This window comes from Lithobates pipiens, unplaced genomic scaffold (genome assembly GCF_037356315.1).
Source record: "Lithobates pipiens isolate NorthernLeopardFrog02 unplaced genomic scaffold, aLitPip1_a1.2 Scaffold_13, whole genome shotgun sequence".
Classification (NCBI taxonomy): Eukaryota; Metazoa; Chordata; class Amphibia; order Anura; family Ranidae; genus Lithobates; species Lithobates pipiens.
Window position 1 is genome coordinate 4,671,767 of NW_027507718.1, and position 24,409 is coordinate 4,696,175.

At 42.7% G+C, this 24,409-nt stretch overlaps 1 protein-coding gene across 1 annotated transcript in view; it reads left to right on the top strand.

Annotated features, from left to right (window-relative positions):
- Positions 1–23,335, top strand: part of LOC143973905 (cryptic protein-like) — a 43,824-nt gene extending 20,489 nt beyond the window's left edge. Inside the window, exons 5-6 of the mRNA XM_077474788.1 lie at positions 21,068–21,180; positions 22,663–23,335. Coding sequence (XP_077330914.1) covers positions 21,068–21,180; positions 22,663–22,811 — 262 coding nt within the window. The 3' untranslated portion in view covers positions 22,812–23,335. The remainder of the gene's footprint in view (positions 1–21,067; positions 21,181–22,662) is intronic.
- The last annotated feature ends 1,074 nt before the right edge of the window (positions 23,336–24,409 follow it).

Consider the following 24,409-nt stretch of genomic DNA (forward strand, 5'->3'; position numbering starts at 1 on the left):
CACTACAGCCGCTCTGTTCCGAGCATACAGGCTGCACGGGGGCGGGGTCAGAGCATCAGTGGAGCTCCTGGCCCCGCCCCCTCTCAGCTGGCTAGCACGGGAATACAGCCTCCTGTGTCCTCTGTGCACTCTGCAAAAAATTTATCGGGGCCACAATTCGCGGGTAGCAGTGCGGGCCCCCCTACAAACATTGGGCCCAGGGCAGGTTCCCCGTTTGCCCTGCGCTAAAGACAGCCCTGATTAGACCAGCTATACACTACATTACTTAAGCCTAGTACACACAGGCCGAATGTTGGGTGGCATTAGCCGTTCAATAGAAACTGGCCGACCTTCAGCCCCTGTGTACTGCAGCTGGCCCAGCAGAAGCCAGCTTTTTGGCCAGCTTCTGTTGAAGGGGCATGACCAAAAAAGGTCTCCCAGCCCCTTCAACAGAAGCACTCTCAGCCAATGGCTGAGCGCTGACCAGAGTGTTCTGACGGGGGTGGGGAGGGGTGTGTCAGAACACAATAGAACAGCAGGGGAGATCGCTGTACTAACATCGCATAGTTAATACAGCTTATCCGACCTGAGCTGTCATGTCTTTTTCATTCAGCCCACTGGGTTGAACAAAGAAAAAACTGGTAGTGTGTTTGAGGCTATAGACCAGACAACTATTAGACCAGCAATACACTAACCTTACCTTAAAGTGACATTAAACTCTGGAAAAAAATCTATTTAGGCATGTATTCATAACAAATATATCAAATAGGTACCTTCTATGATTCTCAGCCTCCTCCAAACCTCCAAATTCCTTTTTTTAATTGCTGTGATCCAACTGCAATGCCCCATACACTCTCGGATTTTCTGCGGATTTTTTTCTTCAGGTTTACCAAAACCACGTAGTGCAAGGGTCTGCCTGATTGCATACAAATTGAAACTCATATTATGACCTCAATCTGACCTCATATTATATGGTTTTGGTAAATACGAAGGAAAAACTGATAGTGTGGTTGGGGCTTTAGAGGTGGCTACTTTCATTTGCCATGGTCCCACTGTATGTAGCAATGTAGCCACCCTCTCTTGCTCACTCCTGAGATGAACTAGGAACTATTAGCCTTTGGACTATCGGATGTGTAATGCATATAAAGCAGTGCAGATGATTGCAACTAACACGCATGGCTTTTTCCAAAGAAACATAACTGAATGGAAAAAAAAGAGAGGTTTGGGAGCATACTGAGGATGTCACAAGGTGGCAGAAAAACACAGTAAAGCCCCGTACACACGAGCGGACTTTTCAACATCCAAAGTCCGACGGACTGATTCCGTCAGACTATTCGATCGTGTGTGGGCTGCAACAGACTTTTGACTCGCCAAAGTCCGAAGGACTTTAGAATATGGAACATGCTTCAAATTTTCCCGAAGGAACTCCGCCGGACCCGGTCCCTTCGAAAAATTCGCTCGTGTGTATGCTATTCCGACGGACTAAAACCAACGCTAGGGCAGCTATTGGCTACTGGCTATGAACTTCCTTATTCGAATCCAGTCGTACGTCATCACGTTCGAATCCGTTGGAGTTTAGTGTGATTGTGTGTGGCCAAGTCCGTTCAGCCGAAAAGTCCGTCAGAACTCTGTCGGAACTCCGGCAGAACTCCGACGGAACTCCTTCGGAAGTCTGTCGGACATAAGTCCTCTCGTGTGTATGGGGCTTTAGGTTCAATATACACAGGTAGTTTTTCATTCAACCAGCAGGTTGAACACAAAAAACTGTCAGATCCCCGCATCAATACAAGTGAGGTTGATGCAGGTTTCTCTCCCGCTGCTCTATTGTATTCTAACAACTGGGACTCCCCCTCATCGGATACACAAATCAGCACATGCAGCCATTGGCTGCAAATGCTGATAAAAATCTGGTTTTCCAGCAAAACCATTCAACAGAAGCCAGTCATTAGAAAGACAGCGTTACAGATTTTCAGTACATGAAAAATAGATTGCAGGGGCAGTGCCTGTAGTGGATGTGTACAGATTATTTTTAGAGAATAAGGATAATGTTTTGTGTCACTTTAAATCCAATAGTTTTTATTAGGTTTTAACAAATGCAGAAAAGTAAAAGAAAAATTATGCTTCGATGAAGTTGTGTAGAGCTAATCAAAATTATTCCAGACAGATTGGAGGAAGATATGAAAAAAGGGGGAGGGAAGGGAAGGATGGGAGCAAAGAGGAGGAGGTTAGATAAAGATAGAAATCACCAGGTTAAAGATCATATGAGCAGAGGGGGCTTAGGGGTCCCACAGCTCTGGCTATATTATGTGGCCAGCAGATTCTCACAACAGGCTCAATGGAATATTAGGAACTCCAGGGTCCCATGGGTTTAATTCGAACAAGAATCTGTAAAGCCCTTGTTTCTACCTGGTATGATGTGGACCCCTCCCTTGGCTAACCACACTAAGTCCTATAGGAATATGATTGTCTCAGATGGTATGCTTCTTTGGCACAGATATAAGCATTCATATGGTCTGGTATCTCTGGCTCCTGGTGGCGCCTCTTTTTTGGGGGACTCCAGGTTCCTGACATCACACAACCACCTGAGTGCTTTCCGTCTTTGGATTGAGCTGGGTTTAATCTCCCTTAAGGACTTTATAGTGGATTCGAACTTCACCACATTTCAGGACTTACAAGCTAGATTTCAGATTCCTCATACTGAGTTCCTCCACTTTTTGCAACTCCGACATTTCTTTCTCCATCATTACCCAGGCCCCTACTCCACTTCCCTGACTACATTTGAGGAGATCTGTCATACAGCTCCTAGACAGAAAGGGTTGATCTCTTTGCTTTATAAGGTCCTTGAAGCAGAAACTGATAAGAGTGATCTGAAATATAGATCCAATTGGGAACAGGAACTGGGGGATGCGAATGACCCAATTGACTGGGAGAACAACTGGCGCAATATGTGCCAATGTACGAAATCCTTATCGGTTAGGGAAACAGCTATAAAGGTGATCACCAGGTGGTATTATACTCCCCTTAGAATACATAAATTCTTCCCACAGGCTCCGGACAGCTGCTTTAGGGGTTGCCCCCTTCCTGGCTCTTTTAAACACATTTTTTGGGACTGTGACCGGATACAACCCATATGGCAACATCTCTTTGACATCATTAATAAGGTAGCAGGCTTCCATATAACCTTAAAAGCGAATCATGCCCTGTTGTTTCAATCCCCACCGGATGTCCCTAGACCTCTGAGAGGCTTGATTCATACGATTTGCCTGGCCATGCTATGGTCTATTGCTTTCAACTGGAAGTCCCCCTCCCTTCCACTTGCACAAGTTTTATCTCGAGTTGATCTTATGATGCATTCTGAGAAAATATACCATACCCTTCATGACTCTATCCCACTATATGATGCTAAATGGAATCCATGGTTTATATTTAGACTTTTGAATTAACTACGCTAGTCTCTCTTCCTCCCTTTCCCTCTTTTATGTTTTATGCCTTTCTTGTAGTTGTTTTCTTTTATTTCACCTCGTTTTTATTGGCCGTGGTTTACATTTGATTTTGGCAAATACAGTGGTTACGGCCCTCAAGGATATGCCTGATCCATGCAGAGGTTTAGTTCAGGAATATATATCCCACCACTGGTTATATATAATTACATTAACAGTTGATGTTTATCTCTATTCTTCCATACTGTACTGGACTATCGATATGTAATATTGCTTTCCTTTTGTATGGTTCTGCATGGGAATTTTCCAATACCCATATATTGTAACTCTGTTTATTTCTTTTCAATAAAACTTTTGAAAACAAAAGATCATATGAGCATTGAACAAAATGTGTAAAATCTAGGTCTGCGCTATACACTTCTGTTGTGTAAGCCAAGAGGAACAGTTGGAGATGAATTTCTCCATTTGTCTGTTTTTTCTAGCTATCATCTTTTCCATCTCACACTGGAAGTTAAGGTCGGAGACCTCTGTGAACAGTGTTGAGGCATCTGTGGTTCTCTATAGTCTGGTAATATTTAGTTTAGCAGCTAGTAACAAGTGTATCACTATAGATCTGATGTTTTGGGTAAATTTCTTTATGCCAATATGCAGTAGTGTTAAGGCCAGGTTGGGGGTGATAATTTGGCCCGTGATAAAAGAAAACATAACAAATATTTGTTTCCAGAAGGATGTAAGTGATTTACAGAACCAAAGAGTATGGGCTAGGTAGCCAATGCTGCCACAATGTTTCCAACAGTTGGGGGAGGTACTAGGGTATATCTGTGAGAGCTTGCATGGGGCTAAGTACCACCGGTGAAGAGTTTTCTGGTAAGCCTCCCAATGGTTGGAACAGTGGAAGGCTTTGTAAGTTTCTCTGAATGCACGTAGGTGTACATGGTTCATTAAGTTCCCTCATCCATTTTGTTAGGGAAGTGACCTGTGTGTATGGTTGATGGTTGTTTAGGACCTTCTAGAAGGATGCATTACCTCTTTTGAGATAGGATAGGTGTGGGAGAAAGTTGTATATGAGTTCTGTGATCTTTGTTGGTGGTAATTTAGAAGAGTTGAGGAAGTGGGCTATTCTCATGTAGTTTTAGATGTCTGTGGCTGCAAAGGGTGTCAAATGGTTTTAGGATCTTGTCTATCATAAGGTCTAATAGTGTCATGATGCCACGTGACTGCCAGTGATGCATTGATAAGTCATGTATATGTGTGCTTAGAGCCCTCAGAGGGATTGAGAGTTTGCAGATAGGGATAGAAGATACGTGTGCTGAGGAGAGTTGCTTCCAAGCCTCCAAGGATGCAGTGATGTCGGGAAATGGTGCTAGAAGAGGAGGTAAACCTCTTGCAGTTAGAGGGAGGGAATTGACTAGCCCATTATGTGGATAGAGCAAGGTCTCTATGATGGATCATATTTTTTCTGGGGTTTGATTCCACCAATAGTAAATTTGGTCTAGAGCTGTGGCATGATAGTAGGTACAAATGTGAGGTAATCCAACACCTCCCATGTGGTCATGATTGGTTAAGGTAGAGTTAGAAAAGTGTGGTGGTTTTCAATTACATATACATTTAGTATAAGGCCGCATACACACGGGCGGACTGTCCGCCCAACTAGGTTCGTCAAACAGTTTGACAAACAGTCCGTTCAAAATTTGCATGAGCGGACTTGACCACACACGACGAACGAACAGTCCGCTGAATACTTGCGCGATGACGTGAACGGCACGTACGACGGGACGAGAAATTCGGCGTCCGATACACTGCAATGCAACCTTCGCCGTGTAAATTCTTTCTGAGCATGCGCGAGACTTAGTTTGCCGAACAAGCCTACACACGACGGACTGTCCGCTCAAACCAAGTTTCAGCGGACAGTCTTACGGAAATTCCGAAAAACTTTGTTCGTCAGACTGTCCGCTGAAACTGTCCGCTGAAGCCCACACACGAGTGGACTGTCCGCTGAAACACTGTTCAGCGGACAAAGTTGGACGAACAGTCCGCCCGTGTGTACGCGGCCTAAGGCATAATTAGAGTGCCAAAAAATAAAGAAGCTTTGGCAAAATTAGCATTTTGAAAGAAGCTATTCAACCTAGTTTGTAGACACCAGTAAGGCGGAGGGAACTTAAAAGTAGGGGAAGGTTTTGGAGGAAACAGCTGCCTATTAGAGGAGGTTAGTTGAATTCCTAAGTAGGGAATAGATTGGTCTGCCCATACAAGCGAAAAAAAATTCTGCAGCTGGGAGATCAGTGGTTGGGGCATTGAGTTTATAGTAGGACACTAAGCTAAATTCTTGTAAAACCTCCTGAATTGCTGCTGGTGGTTGGGACAGGTTGGTAATTAAAAGTATACCATCATCCACAAAGAGGCTAAGTTTGTGCTGTGCGTCCAAGAAGAGCAGCAGAGAAGGTGTTTTTGTGCAGATAGTGTGGAAAATAGTGGCATCCGGTGCTTGCCTGCCTGGTATAAAACCAACCTGGTCTGGGTGCACTAGAGAGGGGAGAAAAGCTTGTATTCTGCAGGCAATCACTTTAGCTAGTAACGTAATGTCTGTATTCAATAGGGATATTGGCCTATAGTTGACTGTAGATAGTGGGTCTTTCCTCGGTTTAGGAATAGTAGTAATCACTGAGCACAGTAAGTCATTTGGCAAGGAACCAGAGGATGCAGCATGACTGAAGAGGCTAGTCAAATGTGGCGATAGTAAGTTAGCAAAAGTGCTTGTAAAAATTTTTTTTTAAAGCCACCTTCACCTGGGGACTTGTGAGATGCCATGGTTTTAATTGCTTGAAGAAGTTCTGTATCAGAAAATAGTTGAGAGAGTTAATCTCATTGGGAAGAATTCAGAGATGGCAGGTCAGTGGAGTCTACAAATTATTTGATAGCTTTTTCTGTAGGTTGTGGGGTGAAGTGGACTTTGTGGAGATTGTAGAGAGAGTAGTAGTAGTTGCTAAATGCACCAGCAATCTCTTGGGTGTTGGTTAGGAAGTATTTTGAGGTGGGGTGGTTAAGTGAGGTAATTTTGTTTTTTGCGGGCTGCGGTTTAACTCTGCAAGATAGGAGTGCTCCAGCTTTGTTCCCTAGGGAGTAATAATAAGCCTTGGTAAATTTCAAGTTAGACTAAATTTTTAGTAACAGCAATGAGCGTAGTTTCTGCCATGACAGGAATAGATCATTGGTTAGGTGAGGGGAGGGTGACCGTTTATTTTGCACCTCTAAGCTTTCTATCAGACGTACATCCTCATCAACCTGCTTAGTCCTCTGGTTCCTGATTTTGCTATTCTACTTGATGTGTGTCCCACACATGTAGTCTTTATATGAGGCCCATAAAATAAATCGGTCAGTATCTGGTAAGTCTTTGAGTTCAAAGAAAGAGTGTTGAGCCTCAGTAATGCTCTGATAAACATCTGGATTTGCCAGGAGGAAGGCATTGAATCTCCACAGGCAAGGTGCCCCAACCTGAGGAGACCCTAGTGACAATGAAATAGGGGCATGATCGGACCATATGATGGTTCCAATGGCCGATGAAGTCACATTGTGGAGAGTCCATTTATCAACAATAAAGTAGTCTATACGAGAGTATGAGAGATGGAAGGGAGAGAAATATCTAAAGTCTTGCTCTGAGCCATGTTGGCATCTCCACACATCATACAAATCGGGAGCATGGTAGAGGGATTTCAAGGCTGGTCAGCAATGTCATGGGCCTGAAGAAGAATCCAAGGTGTGGTCCCCCCCGGGGTGTTAAAGTCTCCCTCCTATAATTACATTGCCTTTCCTTCTGGTTTCCAATTTCTTCAAAAGGTTTTAATAGTAGCAAATCTGTTTTGTGTTGGGAACATAGACATTCACAAGTGTGTAGGTGGTCTGGTTGATGTCACATACCAGGATGATATAGCGGCCTTGCGGGTCTATATGTGTTTGGTGGATTTTGAATGAAAGAGTCTTCAATGGTTATCAATACCTCATTTTTTTGTGGGTCCTGAGGCAAGAATCAGGTGATCATAATGTTTAAGCTTGAATGTCTGAGCTTTAGTCAGGGCAAAGTGCGTCTCCTGTACAAATAAGATGTTGGCCTGTAGGGTATTTCTGCAGAGCAGCTAGTTTCTGGGGACTATTAAGACCCCTAACATTCAGGGACACAAGCTTAAAATCCATGGTGAGATGAAGATGGTGAGGAGACTGGGATCTCAGGGAGAAGCAATTAGGCTAAGGTGGAGAAGGTTAGAAAATGTGATTCAGCTCCCGGTACAGTTGTAGACAGAGTGATAACAGTCTTTGGTAGGTATCTAAACATAATGTAATGATATGGGTATAACCAGAAGGAAGGTTAATGTTTAAGGAACTATCCAGGTAGGCCGTTTAAATCTAGCAAAGTAGTTAGTTAGGTCCTTTAAGTATTTTGGTAGTCCCACTCAGATTCCATGTGAAAGGAAGTAGGAAGGGTGGGCAGCTGGGCTTCCTCGGGAATCAAAATTAAATCTCTAGCTGTGGATGCTGGTAGATGAGATGGTTTTGGGAGCCTATGGGCTCTATCAATTTCCATGTCTTTTTTTTGATAGGTCTGGAATTAGAGAACGCATCAAATTCTACAAGTGTTGCACCAGCTCTGGTTTTTGGACCTCTTCAGGGATGTTTTGGAATTTTATATTGTTTTGTCTCGACCTATCCTCTAGGTCTCCAAGTTTAACTGCTTCAGCCCTGAAAGATTTTACCCCCTTCTGGACCTGAGCACTTTTTACAATTTGGCACTGCGTCGCTTTTACTAACAATTGCACGGTTTGCGACGCTGTACCCAAACAAAATTTACGTTATTTTTTTTCTCACAAGTAGAGCTTTCTTTTGGTGGTGTTTGATCACCTCTGCAGTTTTTTATTTTTTGCTCTGTAAACAAAAAAAGAGCAATAGTTTAAAAAAAAAACAATATTTTTCGCTTTTTGCTATAATAAATATCCCAAAAATGTTTTTAACCACTTTCAGACCGGACCAATTTGCTGGTCAAAGACCAGATCACTTTTTGCGATTCGGCACTGCGTCGCTTTAACTGACAATTGCGCGGTCGTGCGACGTGGCTCCCAAACAAAATTGACGTCCTTTTTTTCCCACAAATAGAGCTTTCTTTTGGTGGTATTTGATCACCCCTGCGGTTTTTATTTTTTGCGCTATAAACAAAAATAGAGCGACAATTTTGAAAAAAACGCATTATTTTTTACTTTTTGTTATAATAAATATCCCCCAAAAATATATAAAAAAACATTTTTCCCTCAGTTTAGGCCGATACGTATTCTTCTACATATTTTTGGTGAAAAAAATCGCAATAAGCGATTATTGATTGCTTTGCGCAAAAGTTATAGCGTTTACAAAATAGGGATAGTTTTATAGCATTTCTATTAATAATTTTTTATTATTTTTTTTTTACTAGTAATGGCGGCGATCAGCGATTTTTATTGTGGCTGCGACATTGTGGGGGACCCATCGGACATTTTTTTTTTTTTTTTTTTTTTTTTTTTTTTTTTTTTTTTGCATCAGTATATAGCACGCCATGGTCTCTCTTCATCAAATTGTGGCTAACTTTGCGCCCTTGTTACCTTAGTTCCTTCTTCTTATCGCCACCATTTTGCCTGTTGGCAGTGCTATTTTCACATCACATGCAAACCTTTTTAACATTTTCCTCTGTTTAATTCTTTGTTTATTTTATTAAGGTTTCAGAGAAGAAGTATATTACAAAAAGTATGCTACCCATTCCATTTTCGTATCTATCCCCAACCCCCCCCCCTAAACCCGCTCCCTCCCTCCCCTCTCTCTCTCTCTCCTTCTCTCCCCCGCGCTCCCCCCCTCATTTCCCCTCGGATCCACTCATTCTGAGATATTCCCTTGTTTTCTTAAACTCCAGCCATTTTCCCCACTTACTGAAGTAAGTTTCCACTTGGTCCCCTCTTCTAGATATTGATTCCTCCATTGATCTTACCCACTCTATTTTGCCTAACCATTCCCTCATAGATGGGGGTTCGGGGGTGCCCCATTTCTTTGGGATCAGGCTTTTTGCTGCAATCAATAAGTGAGGGATCAATGAGTTTTTATATTCCCCCAGTGTTTTGTCAGTATCGTGAAACAGGCATGTCCATGGTTCCTTTTTTACCTCTTCCCCTGTTATTCGGAGAATATTTTCTATAATTTTCTCCCAGTATGGGCCAATCTTTCCACACTCCCACCATATGTGTGCAAAGGTTCCCACCTTATCGCAGCCCCGCCAACATAGTGCTGATATACCTGCTCTCCTCTTATGCGCTCTTTGTGGGACAACATACCATCTTGCCATTAATTTAAATGACATCTCTAATGACATATTGTCCCTAGATATTGTACCTGCTATTCTTAAGATCTTCTTTCTGCGTTCCTTATCCCCCACGGAGCCCAACTCTTCTTCCCATTTTTTCAGGAATAGTGGTTCCCCTGGGTCCTCTTCCTCCTGTAAGATTTTATAAATTTTGGACATACTTTTTTTCTTGCAGCTTGAATCCGAGAGCATTCTCTCCATTGGTCTGAGATCTCCTGTCCCTCGGAGTGGCCGAGGCAAGGTCTGAACAAAATGTTTAATTTGTGCATATCTCCAGCTATCTAAGTTCCTACTTCCCCATCTTTGTCTTATTTCTCCTAAAGTGCAAAATCTATCCCCGTTCATCACATCTTTCAGTAAAATATCATCTCTTTTTGCCCATCTAGTGAAATAAACAAATTCCTCCTTCCCTGGTTTAAAAAAACTTGTGTCTAATAAAGAAATTAAAGGTGAGTTGTACTGCCAGTGATTTGATTCGCCCACTTTATCCCCTGTTTTGAACAAATTAGTAGTTAGTGGATTAGTGCTCCTCCCCAAATCGCGAAAATCCCTTGGTATCCAGATCCTTTTTCCTAGATTAACTCCGCTTTGTGTTTTCTCCATATTTACCCACCCTTTATCCCCTTTGTCATACACCCAATCCACCACTCGTGAGATTACTGCTGCCTGATAGTATCTTCTAAAGTTTGGGGCTGCTAATCCCCCTCCTACTTTCCCCCTTTCCAGAGTCGCATAAGAGATCCTGGGATTCCTACGTCCCCATATGTATTTTAAAGTTAGAGTTTTAAGTTTCGTGAAGAACTCCTGCGGAACTTTTATTGGGATCATTTGGAACATATATGTCAATTTTGGTAAAATGAACATTTTTAACGCATTTACTCTCCTTATTAGTGACAAGGGTTTATATCTCATACTTTTAAAACATTCTTTGACCTTATTTAATATATATGTATAATTGGCCGCGTATACAGATGACAATGTGGGCGTAATTCTTACCCCCAGATAACTCAGCTCCTCCCTACACCAAATAAAGGGGAAAGAGCTCTGGAGTTCCTCTTGTTCTTTTTTAGGTACTGTTATGTTCAGAATTTCAGTTTTTGACATGTTGATCTTAAAATTTGTCAACCTCCCATATCTATGGATCTCCTTAATTATATTTGGGAGAGTCACCCTGAGTTCTGAAGCATAAAATAATATGTCATCTGCATACGCAGACACCTTATACTCTTCTCTACCAATTCTCACTCCCCTTATATCTTCATTTTTCCTAATCGAGACCAACAAGGGTTCCAAGGCCAGAACAAACAGCATTGGAGACAGAGGACACCCCTGTCTGGTTCCATTATATAGCTTTACTACTGGGGAAAGGTTACCGTTAATTTTTATTTTTGCCGTCGGGTGGGAGTAAAATGCTTTTATCCATCGCAATGTTTTTTCTTTTAATCCCAGATATCCTAAGGTCTCGAACATGAAGCCCCAGTCGACCCTGTCAAATGCTTTTTCAGCATCCACTGATAACAGGGCGACTGGGGATCCGCTGCTTTCCACTCCATGGATCAACATGAGGGTTTTAAGGCAGTTATCTCTACCCTCCCTTCCCATGACAAACCCCGTTTGATCGCTATGGACCCATTGGGGTAGTAATGGTTTTAGCCTTTCTGCTATCACTTTTGAAAATATCCTCACATCCGTATTCAGAAGAGAGATCGGTCTATAACTCCCCGGGGTTGTTGGATCCTTCCCCTCCTTTAATATCAAGGTTATGTAAGCCATCAGTGCTTCTTCCCTAAGTTCTTCCCCTTCTGCGACTGCGTTCATATACTCGCATAGTTTGGGCGCCAGTATTTTTTCAAACTTTTTGTAATAAAGGATTGGGAACCCATCCGGGCCTGGCCTCTTCCCGATTGCCATCCCCCTTATTGCCCGCACCACCTCATCTACCGTTACCGGGGCGTCTAACCTCTCTAACTCATCCTCTGGAACTGTAGGGAACTCTATTCCTGTTAGGTACTCGCTATTATCTTTTTTATTCCTGCTTTTCTCCTTTCCCTGTCCTACCTTATATAACTGGCTATAATAACCATGAAAGACCGTTGCGATTTCAGGAGTGGAGTGCTTCATTTCCCCCTTTTCATTTTTTATTTTTGATATAAAGGACACATTTCTTCTCTCCCGCACTACTCTTGCTAACCATTTCCCAGATTTATTCCCCTCCTGGTATCTTATACTCTCTGCCCAGTGGTTGACTCGCACCCTTTCCTTCTCCATAAGTCCTTCTAATTCTAGCTTCTTATCTTTTAGTTCTACTCTCTCTGGGATCCCCTTTGGTCTTGTTCGTTGCTCCAATTCCCAAATCTCCTTATTTAACTCTTGTAGCCTTTTCCCTGTTTCCTTTTTTTTCCCTGTCCCGATGCTTATTAAAATTCCTCTTATAAATGCTTTGTGGGTCTCCCATATCGTACCCCTCGTAACCTCTGGGGAGTCATTTCTTATAAAGAACTCTTCCAGCTCTGTTTCGATCCTACTTCTAGTCTCTGGGTCCTGAATTAGCGCTTCATTTAATCTCCATGTCTCTCTTTTGGCCTGGTCTGTTGCTAGCTCCAGCTGTACCATAACTGGGGCATGGTCAGATAGGGAGATAGGTTTTATTACTATATCTTTGAGTGCTGGGAGCATTTGATGTTCAATCAGTACATAGTCGATTCGTGTAAATGTCCCATGCACCGATGAGTAGAAGGTATAGTCTCTGCTATTTGGATGTTTAATCCTCCAAGCGTCGACCAACTGAAATTCTAAAAGCATAGCCTTTATCTTTTTATATCTGAGCCCCGTCCATCGGGGGGACCCCGCTGAAGAGTCCACCCGAGGGTCGATGCACATATTCAGATCCCCCGCCACTATCAGTTTACCTTTTCTGAACTCTGCCAATAAGTCCAGGACCTTCCTTAGGAATTTATCTGGGTCCCTATTTGGGGCATATATGTGTATACTCCATCCGAGATTCTTCCCCTTATGAACAAAAATCTCCCTTCCGGGTCGGCCATTTGTTTCTCAACTTCGAACCTGACACTCCTCTCGAATCCTATTGCTACCCCCCTAGCGTAGCATGTAGTAGAGTCACCATAGAACCATGTAGGGAACTTCCAAGATGTCAATCTCCCTCTAGCCTCGTGTGACATATGCGTTTCCTGCAGACAGATCACATTCGCCCCGTATAATTCTAGCTCCTTGTTTACTCTAAACTTTTTTTGGGGAGTACTTATACCCCTCACATTGTATGTTATCAAATTCAACCTTGTCATATCTCGCTCATCCTCCTCCCCTCCCCCCACCCCCCGCCCCCCGCCGGGGGGGGGGGCGGAAGCCCCCCCCCCGCCGGAGGTCAACGCGGGGAGCGAGAGGAGGGGGAGACGAGAGAGCGCGAGAGAGAGTACATGTCCCCTATTTGAGAGAGAGATTGCCCCCCATCCCACCCCCCCCTTCCACCCTCCCCCTTCCCGACCCCCTCCCTCCCTAACCCTCCCCCACCCCCCTCCCCCCCTCCTCCCTTCAGAGGAGTGAACAAATTCCATTTTTGTTCCTCGCATAGGTGTCCCGGTGACCCACAGGTCACCTTTTGCCCGCCCAGCTTTCTTTGGGAGGGCCGCCTCGATCACAGCCTATCGAAGCACCCGCGCCCCCTCCCCCGCCCCCACCCCCCGCTCCCCACTGATGGTGATTATACCCCGTCTCTCCCCCCCCTGTCCCTGACCCTAGACCACTGCATGGCCCCACTGCTTCCGTTATTCCCCCCCCCCTCCTCCCATCCTGGAATTGATGGTGGGGGGATTTCTAGCCTATTACAAAAGTCCGTTAAGTCCTCTGGGAACCTTAATACTGCAGTGCGGCCGTCTCTCCTTCCCCTAAGACATGCTGGAAATCCCCATTGATAGGGAACATTTAATGACCTCATCAGATCTGTCAGGGGTTTAAGAAGCCTTCTTCTCCTCAGTGTTTCCCCCGCCAGATCTGAGAATATCTGTATCTCCGATTCCTGGAACATAATCTTGTCCTTCTTTCGGACATTCCCCAGTACTAGCGCCTTTTCCTCATAGAAATGAAATCTGATTATTACATCTCTTGGTTTTTCTGTGGCTTGGGGCCGATATCCCAAGACTCGGTGTACTCTGTCTATTTTTAGTATTTCATCCTCCGCTCTTCCTAGGATGGGATTAAACAGGGCCCGCATCACCTTAGGGAGATCTTCATTTTTAAATTTTTCTTCCAAACCTTTTATCCTTAAGTTTTTCCTTCTTCCGCGGTTTTCCTGATCCTCGATTTTATATAGGATTGCTCTATTTATCTTTTGGGCTGATTTCACTTGTTCGCTTAGGTCCCTCAGTTTCTGTTCATACCCATTCATTCTTTCCTCCATTTCCTCCACCCTGCCTAGTACTAGGCCAATGTCCGCCCTTATCCCAGCTATATCGGATTTAAGTGAAGTTTCTACTTTAGACAATGCCTCTGTAAATATCTCTTTCAGCATGCCCAGGGTCGCTTGTGGCTCCGCCAGCACTGGGTCTCCTTCTATATCAAATTGAGTTTCAGGTTGAGTTTCGGGTTGGGGAGGGGCCTCTCCTTTTCTCCCCGATTCTTCCCTTCTTTTAACCTTGTCATCTTCTCGGGAGCTAACCCCCCCCATCCTAGTGCGAGTTGGGCAAAGTCCTTAGGTTTTTCCGCTCCCCGCCCCTCTCCCGTCTCCATAGTTTTACTGATGCCCGCGCCTGATTTTCTTAATGTCTTCTGGCTGGGGGTTTCCTGGCTGTTTTCCATCGTACTTGTCTCCCCCACCAGATATCGTTGTATCCCCCCAGGACTAGTAGGTCCCGCCCCTCCCCTTTTGTTCGTTTTCCCCCGCATACTCCTTTTGTAGTGGGTCAGCTCCAGAGACTCAAGACCTTTTCCAGGGCTAAGGTCCTTTTCCTTTTCCTATAACTCTTTGTGGGGTACAGGTTGCTTACATCACTTTCTAGGAGCGGGGCACTACTATCAATTAGGGAAGGGTGCTGAAGAGAATTATTTTGCCTGGAAGTTTTTCCTTTCTTCCCCTTCCCCGTTCCTTCTTTCGCGAAGTGGGGCAGCGCACAATGGTGTAGTTCTTCCCCCTTATGCCAGTCTGCCAACGGGTGACAGCAGATGCTGTTGACGAGCAGTGGACTTCCCTTTTAGTCCCTTTTAGTCACAGGTATATGCCGTAGTTCAATTCCCGCGTCAATACCTGCATTTGCCACCTGTGTCTACCTGCCGATCCACTGTCGAATAGGCAAAGGGGCAGATAGTCGCAAGCAAGCGCTAACCGGCCTCACTACTTTGTGCCTCTGTATGAGAAATGTATGTAAAAGAGAGAGAAAACTCCACACTGCATGGCTGTTTGTCTGCCCTTCATATATCCATCCACCTCACACAACTTCTCGTCCTACAGGGTTTATATCCAACTGATCAGACAAGATTAATACCAATCCGGTGGTCTGGTAGTGAGCGTCACACTGATAGCGATCATTAGGAGGGTTATAACTATTCGCCTTATCACTTTAAAAAAGAGCCGTTTCATCAATACTTTCAGTCAGCTTCAGTGAGCAGCGATACACAAGAGGTCAACCGTCCATCCCCCCTTCTTTCATCCACATTACTTGCTCACCTCACCGCTCCGCTGCTCCTCTGCTCTGTCACTGTTATCTGGTCCGTGACCTTACCTACGCGTGAGGGGGTAGAGATGTCCGTGGAGTCAGGTCGGCTCAGTGGAGAGGGGGGGGGGGGCGCAGGGCTCCGCACATTGCTGCCGTCCTACCGCTGTGTCCCTGCTTCACAGGGAAACGCTCACTCTGCCCGCTCTCTCTGTGCTGTCTTCACCTGGGGCGTCCGCTCTATCTCGTGCAGGCGAACAGCTGGTGGCAGGCGGGCGGTGCGGTCGACACGGAAGGCGGGAGGCGGGGACGACGAGGGAAGAGGACGCACGCCGCTCCGGCGGCTGCTACGTGTCAGCGGCTCCTCCCATCCCCCTGTCTGTCCTGTTCCCCTTCACCGGACTGCTCACCCATCGGACATTTTTGACACATTTTTGGGACCATTGTCATTTATACAGTAATCACTACTATATAAATGCAGTGATTCCTGTGTAAATGACACTGGCAGTGAAGGGGTTAACCAGTGGGTGGCAGTGTAGGGGTTAAGTGTTCCTAGGGGCATGTTACTAACTGTGGGGGGGTTGGACTTTCATTTAGTGAACACTGATCTCTGCTCCAATCACATGGAGCAGAGATCAGCGTCACTAGTTGCTAGGCAGAATGGAGAAATGCTGTTTACAACGGCACTTCTCCATTCGGCCGCTCCGTGAGACGATCGCGGGGATGCCCGCGGCGATCGAGTCCGCGGGTTCCGCGACCGGACTCACGGGGGTCCCGACCAGCGCGGGAGCGCGCCGCCGGACACGCGCTCCCGATGGCGGGGCGGCAAATTTAAAGGGACGTACATGTACGCCCATTTGCCTGCCCGTGCCATTCTGTCGACGTACATCGTCGTGCGCTGGTCGGCAAGTGGTTAAAAAACTAATTTCTTCGTCAGTTTAGGCCAATATATTTTCTTCTACATATTTTTGGTTAAAAAAAATCGCAATAAGCGTTTATTGATTGGTTTGAGCAAAAGTTATAGCGTCTGCAAACTATGGGAAAGATTTATGGCATTTTTATTATTTTATTTTTACTAGTAATGGCGGCAATATGCGATTTTTAGCAGTACTGTGACATTGTGGTGGACAGATCGGACACTTTTGACACATTTTTGGGACCATTGACAATTATACAGTGATCAGTGCTATAAAAATGCACTGATCACTGTGTAAATGTCACTGGTTGGGAATGGGCTAACACTAGGGGGAGATCAAGGGGTTAAATAGTTAGTGTTTCTAACTGTATGGGGATAGGACTGACTGGGGGAGGAGACATATCGTTGTTCCTACTTACTAGGAACACAAAATATGTGTAATTTCCCCTGACAGAACAAGGATCTGTGCTTACACATACAAATCCCCGCGCAGCCATGTCATTCTGCCCACTTATATTGGCGTGAGCCAGTCAGCAAGTGGTTAAGCTTTATAAATTGAAGCTCTTCCTCATGATCTGTATAGACATAAACTAGCTCATTATGAGCAGTGGCCATCTGTCATTTTAGATTCTTTGTCTGTGATACGTTGGTCCTGTGCTTGTAAATTGTAAGCTAGTGAGGAGACTGCTGTATATAGATCAGTATAGAGAGTTTGTTTCAGTGAGATTATCATACTCTTCATAGTCTACTCAGAGATGGGTTGATCTGAGGCAGGAAAGCAATTTATCACTGATGGCTGCTGTGAGTCTGAGAAGAGCAGCGTGGAAAAGGGCTGGGGCTTTTTGTGAGAGGGTTTGTGTCTCCATCCTGTGCCTGGAATTAACTGGGCTGGCAAGGGAGAGCTTAGTTCAGAGGACTCGCCATTAGCCACCATTAGATGGGAAAGCTCCGGTCTGTGTGGCAAGCTGTGGCTGAAAGACTGAACAGGAGAGAGCCTCGTGGGATACCGGAGGGAACTGCCAGCGCCAGCCTGGGCTCACTTTAGTGGAGAATGCTGTGAGCTTCCGTGGCAGTTTGAGATCCTTCCATCACTTGGACATAATGCCCGGTGGTGGCAGGAAGGTAGTGGGTGCTAGAGGGTTGGATTGCGCCCCTTGTGAAGTTGCTGTGTGGTTGCTGGAGCTAGTTTTCAGCAGAGCTCTGGTTCTATGTTGCCATCTGCTGAGCCGTTCAACTCCGCCCCGTCACTTTAAAGTGTTACTAAACCCAGGTATAGCATTCACTATATCTGGTCTCCCACAGTACAGAGAACATGGGCGTGCAATAGTTTTAGTAAATATATAACCTGCTAAATACCTTTTTTCATCAGCAGTATAGAGCAGTCTTGTGACTTGTAATATGAGTTTTCAATCGTCCATGACTTTCTGTCTGGACAGTGCAGATTGGCCCTGTGCTGATCACATGCACCCTCCCAAGAAAAAGATATTTTAGTAATGCACACCAAACTAAGCATGTGCAGCCTGACTCCTAATGCTCTGTTCTTTCAAGAGATGGGTTGGAGTTAGTTAAAGAAGAGGAGGATCAGAGAAGACAGGATTACACAGCTTTTATACACAATGCAGAGGATTAACCCCTTAGGTGCCACAGTGAGTATAACAAGCATACTTTACTGCATATACAGACTGATTTTACTATTGTGGGTTTAGTAACACTTTAGCTCTACTGAAACGTTCCATGTTGGTGATAACTGGGCAGTGCATGGCACTGAGCATAAAGAGTGGTAGAGATTTTCCATCGTACTAAAAAGTTTTTGGAACCAGTCATTTATTTTATTATTTTAAATGAGAGCAGTTGAGGATGAACATTAAAAGCTTTGAAAGTGTTCTATGAGCTGTTTGTGTAGGCAAAGAACCTCAGGCTAGCGCATTCATTCTCAAACAGCGAAAATGTAAAAAGTGCAGAAATTATCCTGTTATTGATATTTGGCAGTGATAAAGAAGATAAGATCTAAATGGAGCCAAGCTGTCTGTTCACTTGGACAATGTTTGGAAAAAATATAAATAATTATTCTTTTATCTTACTGGACTTAATTGCTACAAATTTGGCCATCATTGGCATGCTTAGTTTTATTCTGTCTATATGCAGTTTGGATAGCAATCCCTTAAACTCAAAGGTGCTGCCAGCACACCTGTTACATATGATAATTTTCTTCATATATGCATTGAAAATCTTTTCCCTTTCATTTAGGTAAAACAGAAGGGTCTTATGATCAAATTATATAAAGTTTAATTTTGTGCGAATACTTGTTATCCTTCCTGCATTACACCCATGTGTCTCCCAGTAATTACTAGCATCTTTTTCATGGATAGATCATTACTGAGCATGGGTTATTGGCCAGCAGTACAATATATTGTATGTACTTGAATGCATATTTTTGGCATGTGTTATAATATGGTTTTAGATTCTACTAGCTTCATCTGGAGAGAACTAAAACACATTTCGAATCAGATAAAATGGATGGAATATGGAAGGACACCTGTTTAAATTGTCTTCATTTAGTAGACATTTTGTTTCACTTCCTAATGTCTCTGGCGCGGGGGATAATGTAAAGATCTCCCCAACAGGACACAGACAGAAAACACTGATGATGGTTTTAAAACTTCCTTACTTTATAAAAAAAAAAATATTTTGGCTACATACATTTTACCAGCAGCCCATTGGCATTTATCGTGTGGCCCTCAGATTCCCCGCAGATAGCAGCCAGGGTTTTTTACCTAGGTGCTCACTCACTTTACTTTACCCTAAGTGCCAGTGAAAAAAAAAAAAACATTCATACAGGTCTTAAGCTGCAAGGAAGCTCTAATACCATTAAAGCTCCATCCGAAATGTTTTCCTTGTTTTGGACTGAAAGGGAAAAGTTTTGACCCACAATTTTACTGCTGATTGTGATCTTGTTGGCAAGATTTTCCCTCACTTCCTGTCTAGATAAAAAGGTGTCATAGGTACAGAAATTAGAGAAAATCTTAGAGACTGTCACCTATCCCTCATATGTATTTTTATAATGATAATACCAGAACAGGAAACAAAGGAGAATCTACTCTACTTAAAAAAATAAAATAAAATAAATAAACTGATAGAGGTTCTAACCCTTTGCACTATCCTAAATAAATAAATAACTTTGAGTTGGGCCTTAACCAATATGAGTGTCTTTTTGTTCTTTATTTGGTGGTCATTATGTTAAAGCAGGAGGGTAAAAATCGACATATTATTTTGTGTATCTGGTTTAGAAATCCAAATTTTGTTGGAAATAAGCAGGCTTAAAGTGGGATTCCGCTCTTTTTTTTTTTTTCTTACCTGTGTCACAGGTGGGCGACTGCTACCTTCGCTTAGCATCCACGTCCGGCGTTTTTTTGACCCCCGGCGCGACGATTCTTTTCCTCAGGATGACTTTTAAAAAAGTGCTCTGGCATTTTCCATTTTAAGTGTGGGCGTCTGAAGCCCACAGGCATTTACTTCCTGTATATCGATGACGCTCGGCTCCCAGCATGCTCCGCTCCATCTCGCACATGCTCAGTGATAGCAGTGAGCAGCAATGAAAAAGTGCTGTTTCCTTTGTGTGCTTTGTTTTGCTTCCTCGTGTGCAATGGTGGTAATGGCAGATACAGCTGCCTGCCCACTTTAAAAATGGCAAATTCGGACAAGCCCTCGTCACGTGACCGGCCTCCTAACGAAATCTCGCGAGATTTTGCAATTTCATTGTTCCCCCATGGATTCTTGGGAAATAGCTTAGAAATTTCCCAGGGACCATTGCGAGGACGATATCCACGCCTACTCCCACGGGAGGACAACCCAGAAGTCAGCAGAAACATCTGAAATAAAAGGTAAGTAAAGAATATTTTTTTTTTTCAGGGTTCATTTAGGTAAGTATTCTATCTGGGGATTTTAATAACATGAAGTTTCATTTTTAGGTACCAAACCGCTTTAAAGAGTAACTTCGCCTTTGTTGAGAAAAAAAAACATTTTCCCTCTGGGTGATCTATGTACATTGCATTTTAACACACTTTGTTGCAGATCCCTACTTTTTGTTATTCTGAAGAAATCACTGTTTGTTCCTCTGCGTCCCTGTGCTCAGTGAGTCTAATGGGAGTGGTTTCATAATAATTATCAACCAGCTGCTGCAGAATCAGGGCTCTAATGAGGAAAGTTTCAGGGTCTGCATCCCTTTAGATGAGAAATCATATTGGGAGTATCTTACCAAAAATTACATTTTTGCTGCAGGGGATGCCAAAGATCTGACTTGCATCTTAGTGTAGACTTCTGTGAAAATCAGTGAGCCAGTCACACAAGCAGAAAATGATGTTTCTGGGGGGCGTTCTGTACACATTCTGTGTACAGAACACCTCCAGGTAGTCATATTGCATTGCATTTTACAGAAAATTATAGAGCTGCAGATTGAAAAGGAAAGGTAATATTCAATTACAATATGACGTGTGTCACAATTGTTTATGCTATATTATTTTTTTTATTTGCTATTTTTTTCCCCCATGAAAGTGGAGTTACCCTTTAATGTTTTAGAGACTGTAACACAAGGTTATGTTTAGCAATCTAGAAAAAATCTTTTTAGATCAAAATGTCTTATTAGCTACTGTGCTAATAGTTAACCTTAGCTGTCATGAAAAAAAATGTTTTTATTTTTACCCAGGAACTGTGCTTCCACAATCAAACATGGCGATTGGCTTCAACATGGCTGCAGATTATGTCGGTGCATCTATGGCGTTCTTCATTGCTTAGCAGAGTTTAGGCAACCAAATTGTGGTGAGTTTGTTCTACAGAAGAAAGGCAAAGCAAGTGTTGTTTATGACTGAATTGTTAAACAATGCATAGACTTTTAACCTAGAAAAATCCACTCTTGAAGAGTATAACTAAACTTTTACCAGTTTGTTACCAACAAAATACCACCATTAGGGATGAGCCGAACACCCCCCGGTTCGGCTCGCATACAGAACATGCGAACAGGCAAAAAATGTGTTCGAACACCATTACAGTCTATGGGACACGAACATGAATAATCAAAAGTGCTAATTTTAAAGGCTTATATGCATGGTATTGTCATAAAAAGTGTTTTGGGACCTTGGTCCTGCCCCAGGGGACATGTATCAATGCAAAAAAAGTTTTAAAAACTGCAGTTTTTTCAGGAGCAGTGATTTTATTAATGCTTAAAGTGAAACAATAAAAGTGAAATATTCCTTTAAATTTTGTACTTGGGGTGTCTATTGTATGCCTGTAAAGTGGCACATTTTCCCCATGTTTAGAACAGTCCCTGCACAAAATGACATTTCTAAAGGAAAAAAGTAATTTAAAAGTGCTTGCGGCTATAATGAATTGTCGGTACCAGCAATACAGATAAAATAAGTCATTGAAAAAAACGGCATGGAATCCCCCTATTCCATTACCAGCCCCTTTGGGTCTGGTATGAATATTAAGGGGAACCCCGAACCAAAATGTAAAAAAAATGGCGTGGGGGTCCCCCTCAAAATCCATACCAGACCCTTATCCGATCACGCAACCTGGCAGGCCGCAGGAAAAAAGTGGGAGCGAAACGTACCAGGCCACATGCCCTCAACATGGGGAGGGTGCTCTGGGGTAGCCCCCCAAAGCACCTTGTCCCCATGTTGACGAGAACAAGTGTCTCACCCCCACAACCATGGTGGTTGTGGAGGTCTAAAGGCAGGGGGCTTATCGGAATCTGGAAGCCCCCTTTAACAAGGGGACCCCAGATTCTGGCTTACCCCTTTGGTGAAATGGTAACGGGGTACAAATGTACCCCTACCATTTCACAAAAAAAGTGTCAAAATCGTAGAAAAGACAAGACACAGCTTGGGACAAGTCCCTAGTTGCCATGAAATAAGATTGTTTGCTAATGAAAAAATGAAAATATCAGAAAAACTAAGTATGGTTTTCAGGGGGGGGGGGGGGGGTATATTTTAGGATACATTTATTTTCATGGGAATAAAAATATGCAGGTTTGGTACACATTTTGTAATGTATCTTACATTTTATAAATCGGAATACTCTGTTATCGCTGCTTATCTCTGTAACATTTACTCTAGGTTGAGTCACAAAAAATAGCAGATAAGCATTATCAATTACTTAACAATGTTCCTTTTAACTGAAAAAAAATACACATTCAGTTTGGTTTCTGCTTACCTAGGTATCTGGGATTTCTCAACAACTCAATAATGATGGTAATAGGGCTGAGTAGTATTTAAAAAATATATTTTTTTCTTTTTTCTTTAGATCCTGAAAATGATGACGCTTGGGTAGAATTACATTCTAACGGAACAATATTACATTCAAGAGCACATGTGTTATTTTTATTTTATTGTTATTTTCTTATTTTTATGTTATTTGGAAACAATTTACTAAACCAGTGCTTGGTTATGTGAACAAAAATGTATTAACAAAAAATGATACTATAATGTGCAATCTGTTTTGGTTGCTCTGAATCATTTTTTAGATTCAGTAAACTGCATGCACACTAAAATATTATTTACACTTCCTGTGGAAGAAATATTTAACAAATAATTTATTCATTATGTATTTAATTTAATGATGTATAACATGGTTGAATATCACTATGGAATACTCTTATATATTTGAATAAAACTTTTTGAGATGTCTTCTTTATGTGTGCCCTAAATTTAGCTCTAAAATATTAATATGCACTACAAATAAAATCTGGGTAACTTACTGTACAGTATATGGCTTTAGAGATCATGTTTAGCACAGTGCCTTTGGTTAAATGTTGTTTGGTGAACCTTAAAAAAAACTTTGTTTCTCACATGTGTACAGAACAACTTGACAAAAACCAGGGACACCACGTCCTCTGACCTTTGAGTGAACTAGACATGTCCCTTTTGTCACTTGTATGTATAGTGTAAACTTTCCCAATGTGTCAATAAAAAAACAAAAATTACTTTTGATGTTTAAAGTTAACAAGATTTTTCATAGCCAATGAAAAAAAAAAATCGCTTATTGTACATTGCTCCTGATGTTTTAAAAGGTTTTTGATTCTTTACAATTTATAATCAAAAGTTCTGTTTTAACCACTCCTAAAGATTTACCCCCTTCCTGACCATGCCATTTTTTGCGTTATTTTAACTGGCAATTGCGCAATCATGCGACATTGTACCGAAAATAAAAGTTATGTCCTTTTTTTACAACAAATAGAGATTTCTTTTGGTGGTATTTGATCACCTCTGCAGTTTTTATTTTTTGCGCTATAAATGAAAACATTTTGAAAAAATAAACAATATTTTTTACTTTCTGCTATGAAACATATCCAATAAAATAATTGAAAAAAATTAAATTTCTTCATCAATTTAAGCCAATATGTATTCTGCTACATATTTTTGGCCAAAAAATCCCAAAAAGCGTATATTGATTGGTTTGCTCAAAAGTTATAGCATCTACAAACTATGGGATGTTTTTATTTATTAAAAAAAAACAAAAAAAAAAACATTTTACTGGTGGCAATCAGCAATTGCAATATTGTGGTGGACAAATGGGACACCTGACTTTTTGGGGACCAGTGACACTAATACAGTGATCAGTGCTTAAAAATATGCACTGTCACTGTACTAATGACACTGTCTGGGAAGGGATTAACATCAAAGGTGATCAAAGGGTTAACTGTGTGCCTAGCCTGTGCTTTCTCACTGTGGGGAAGGTGCTTTTACCATGGGAAAGCATTGATCCATGTTCCAGCTTTGCAGGAACACAGTATCAATACCTTCCCATACCGACAGAACTGTAATCTTCCTTATTTACATAGGCAGACTGCCATTCTGCCTTGTGTACTGTACAATCGGCAGGTGCCAGCAGACATCGACTTTGCAGTACCCGCCGCTGGGTGTGATCACAGAGGAAACAGGTCGCGGGCAGTGCTCATGCGTGTCCCAGACCCGGAAGTGTCAGATCATGTACTAGATATTTGTTGGGTTTATTTTGTTTTGCCTGCTGAGTTGAACAAAAAAAAAAACTA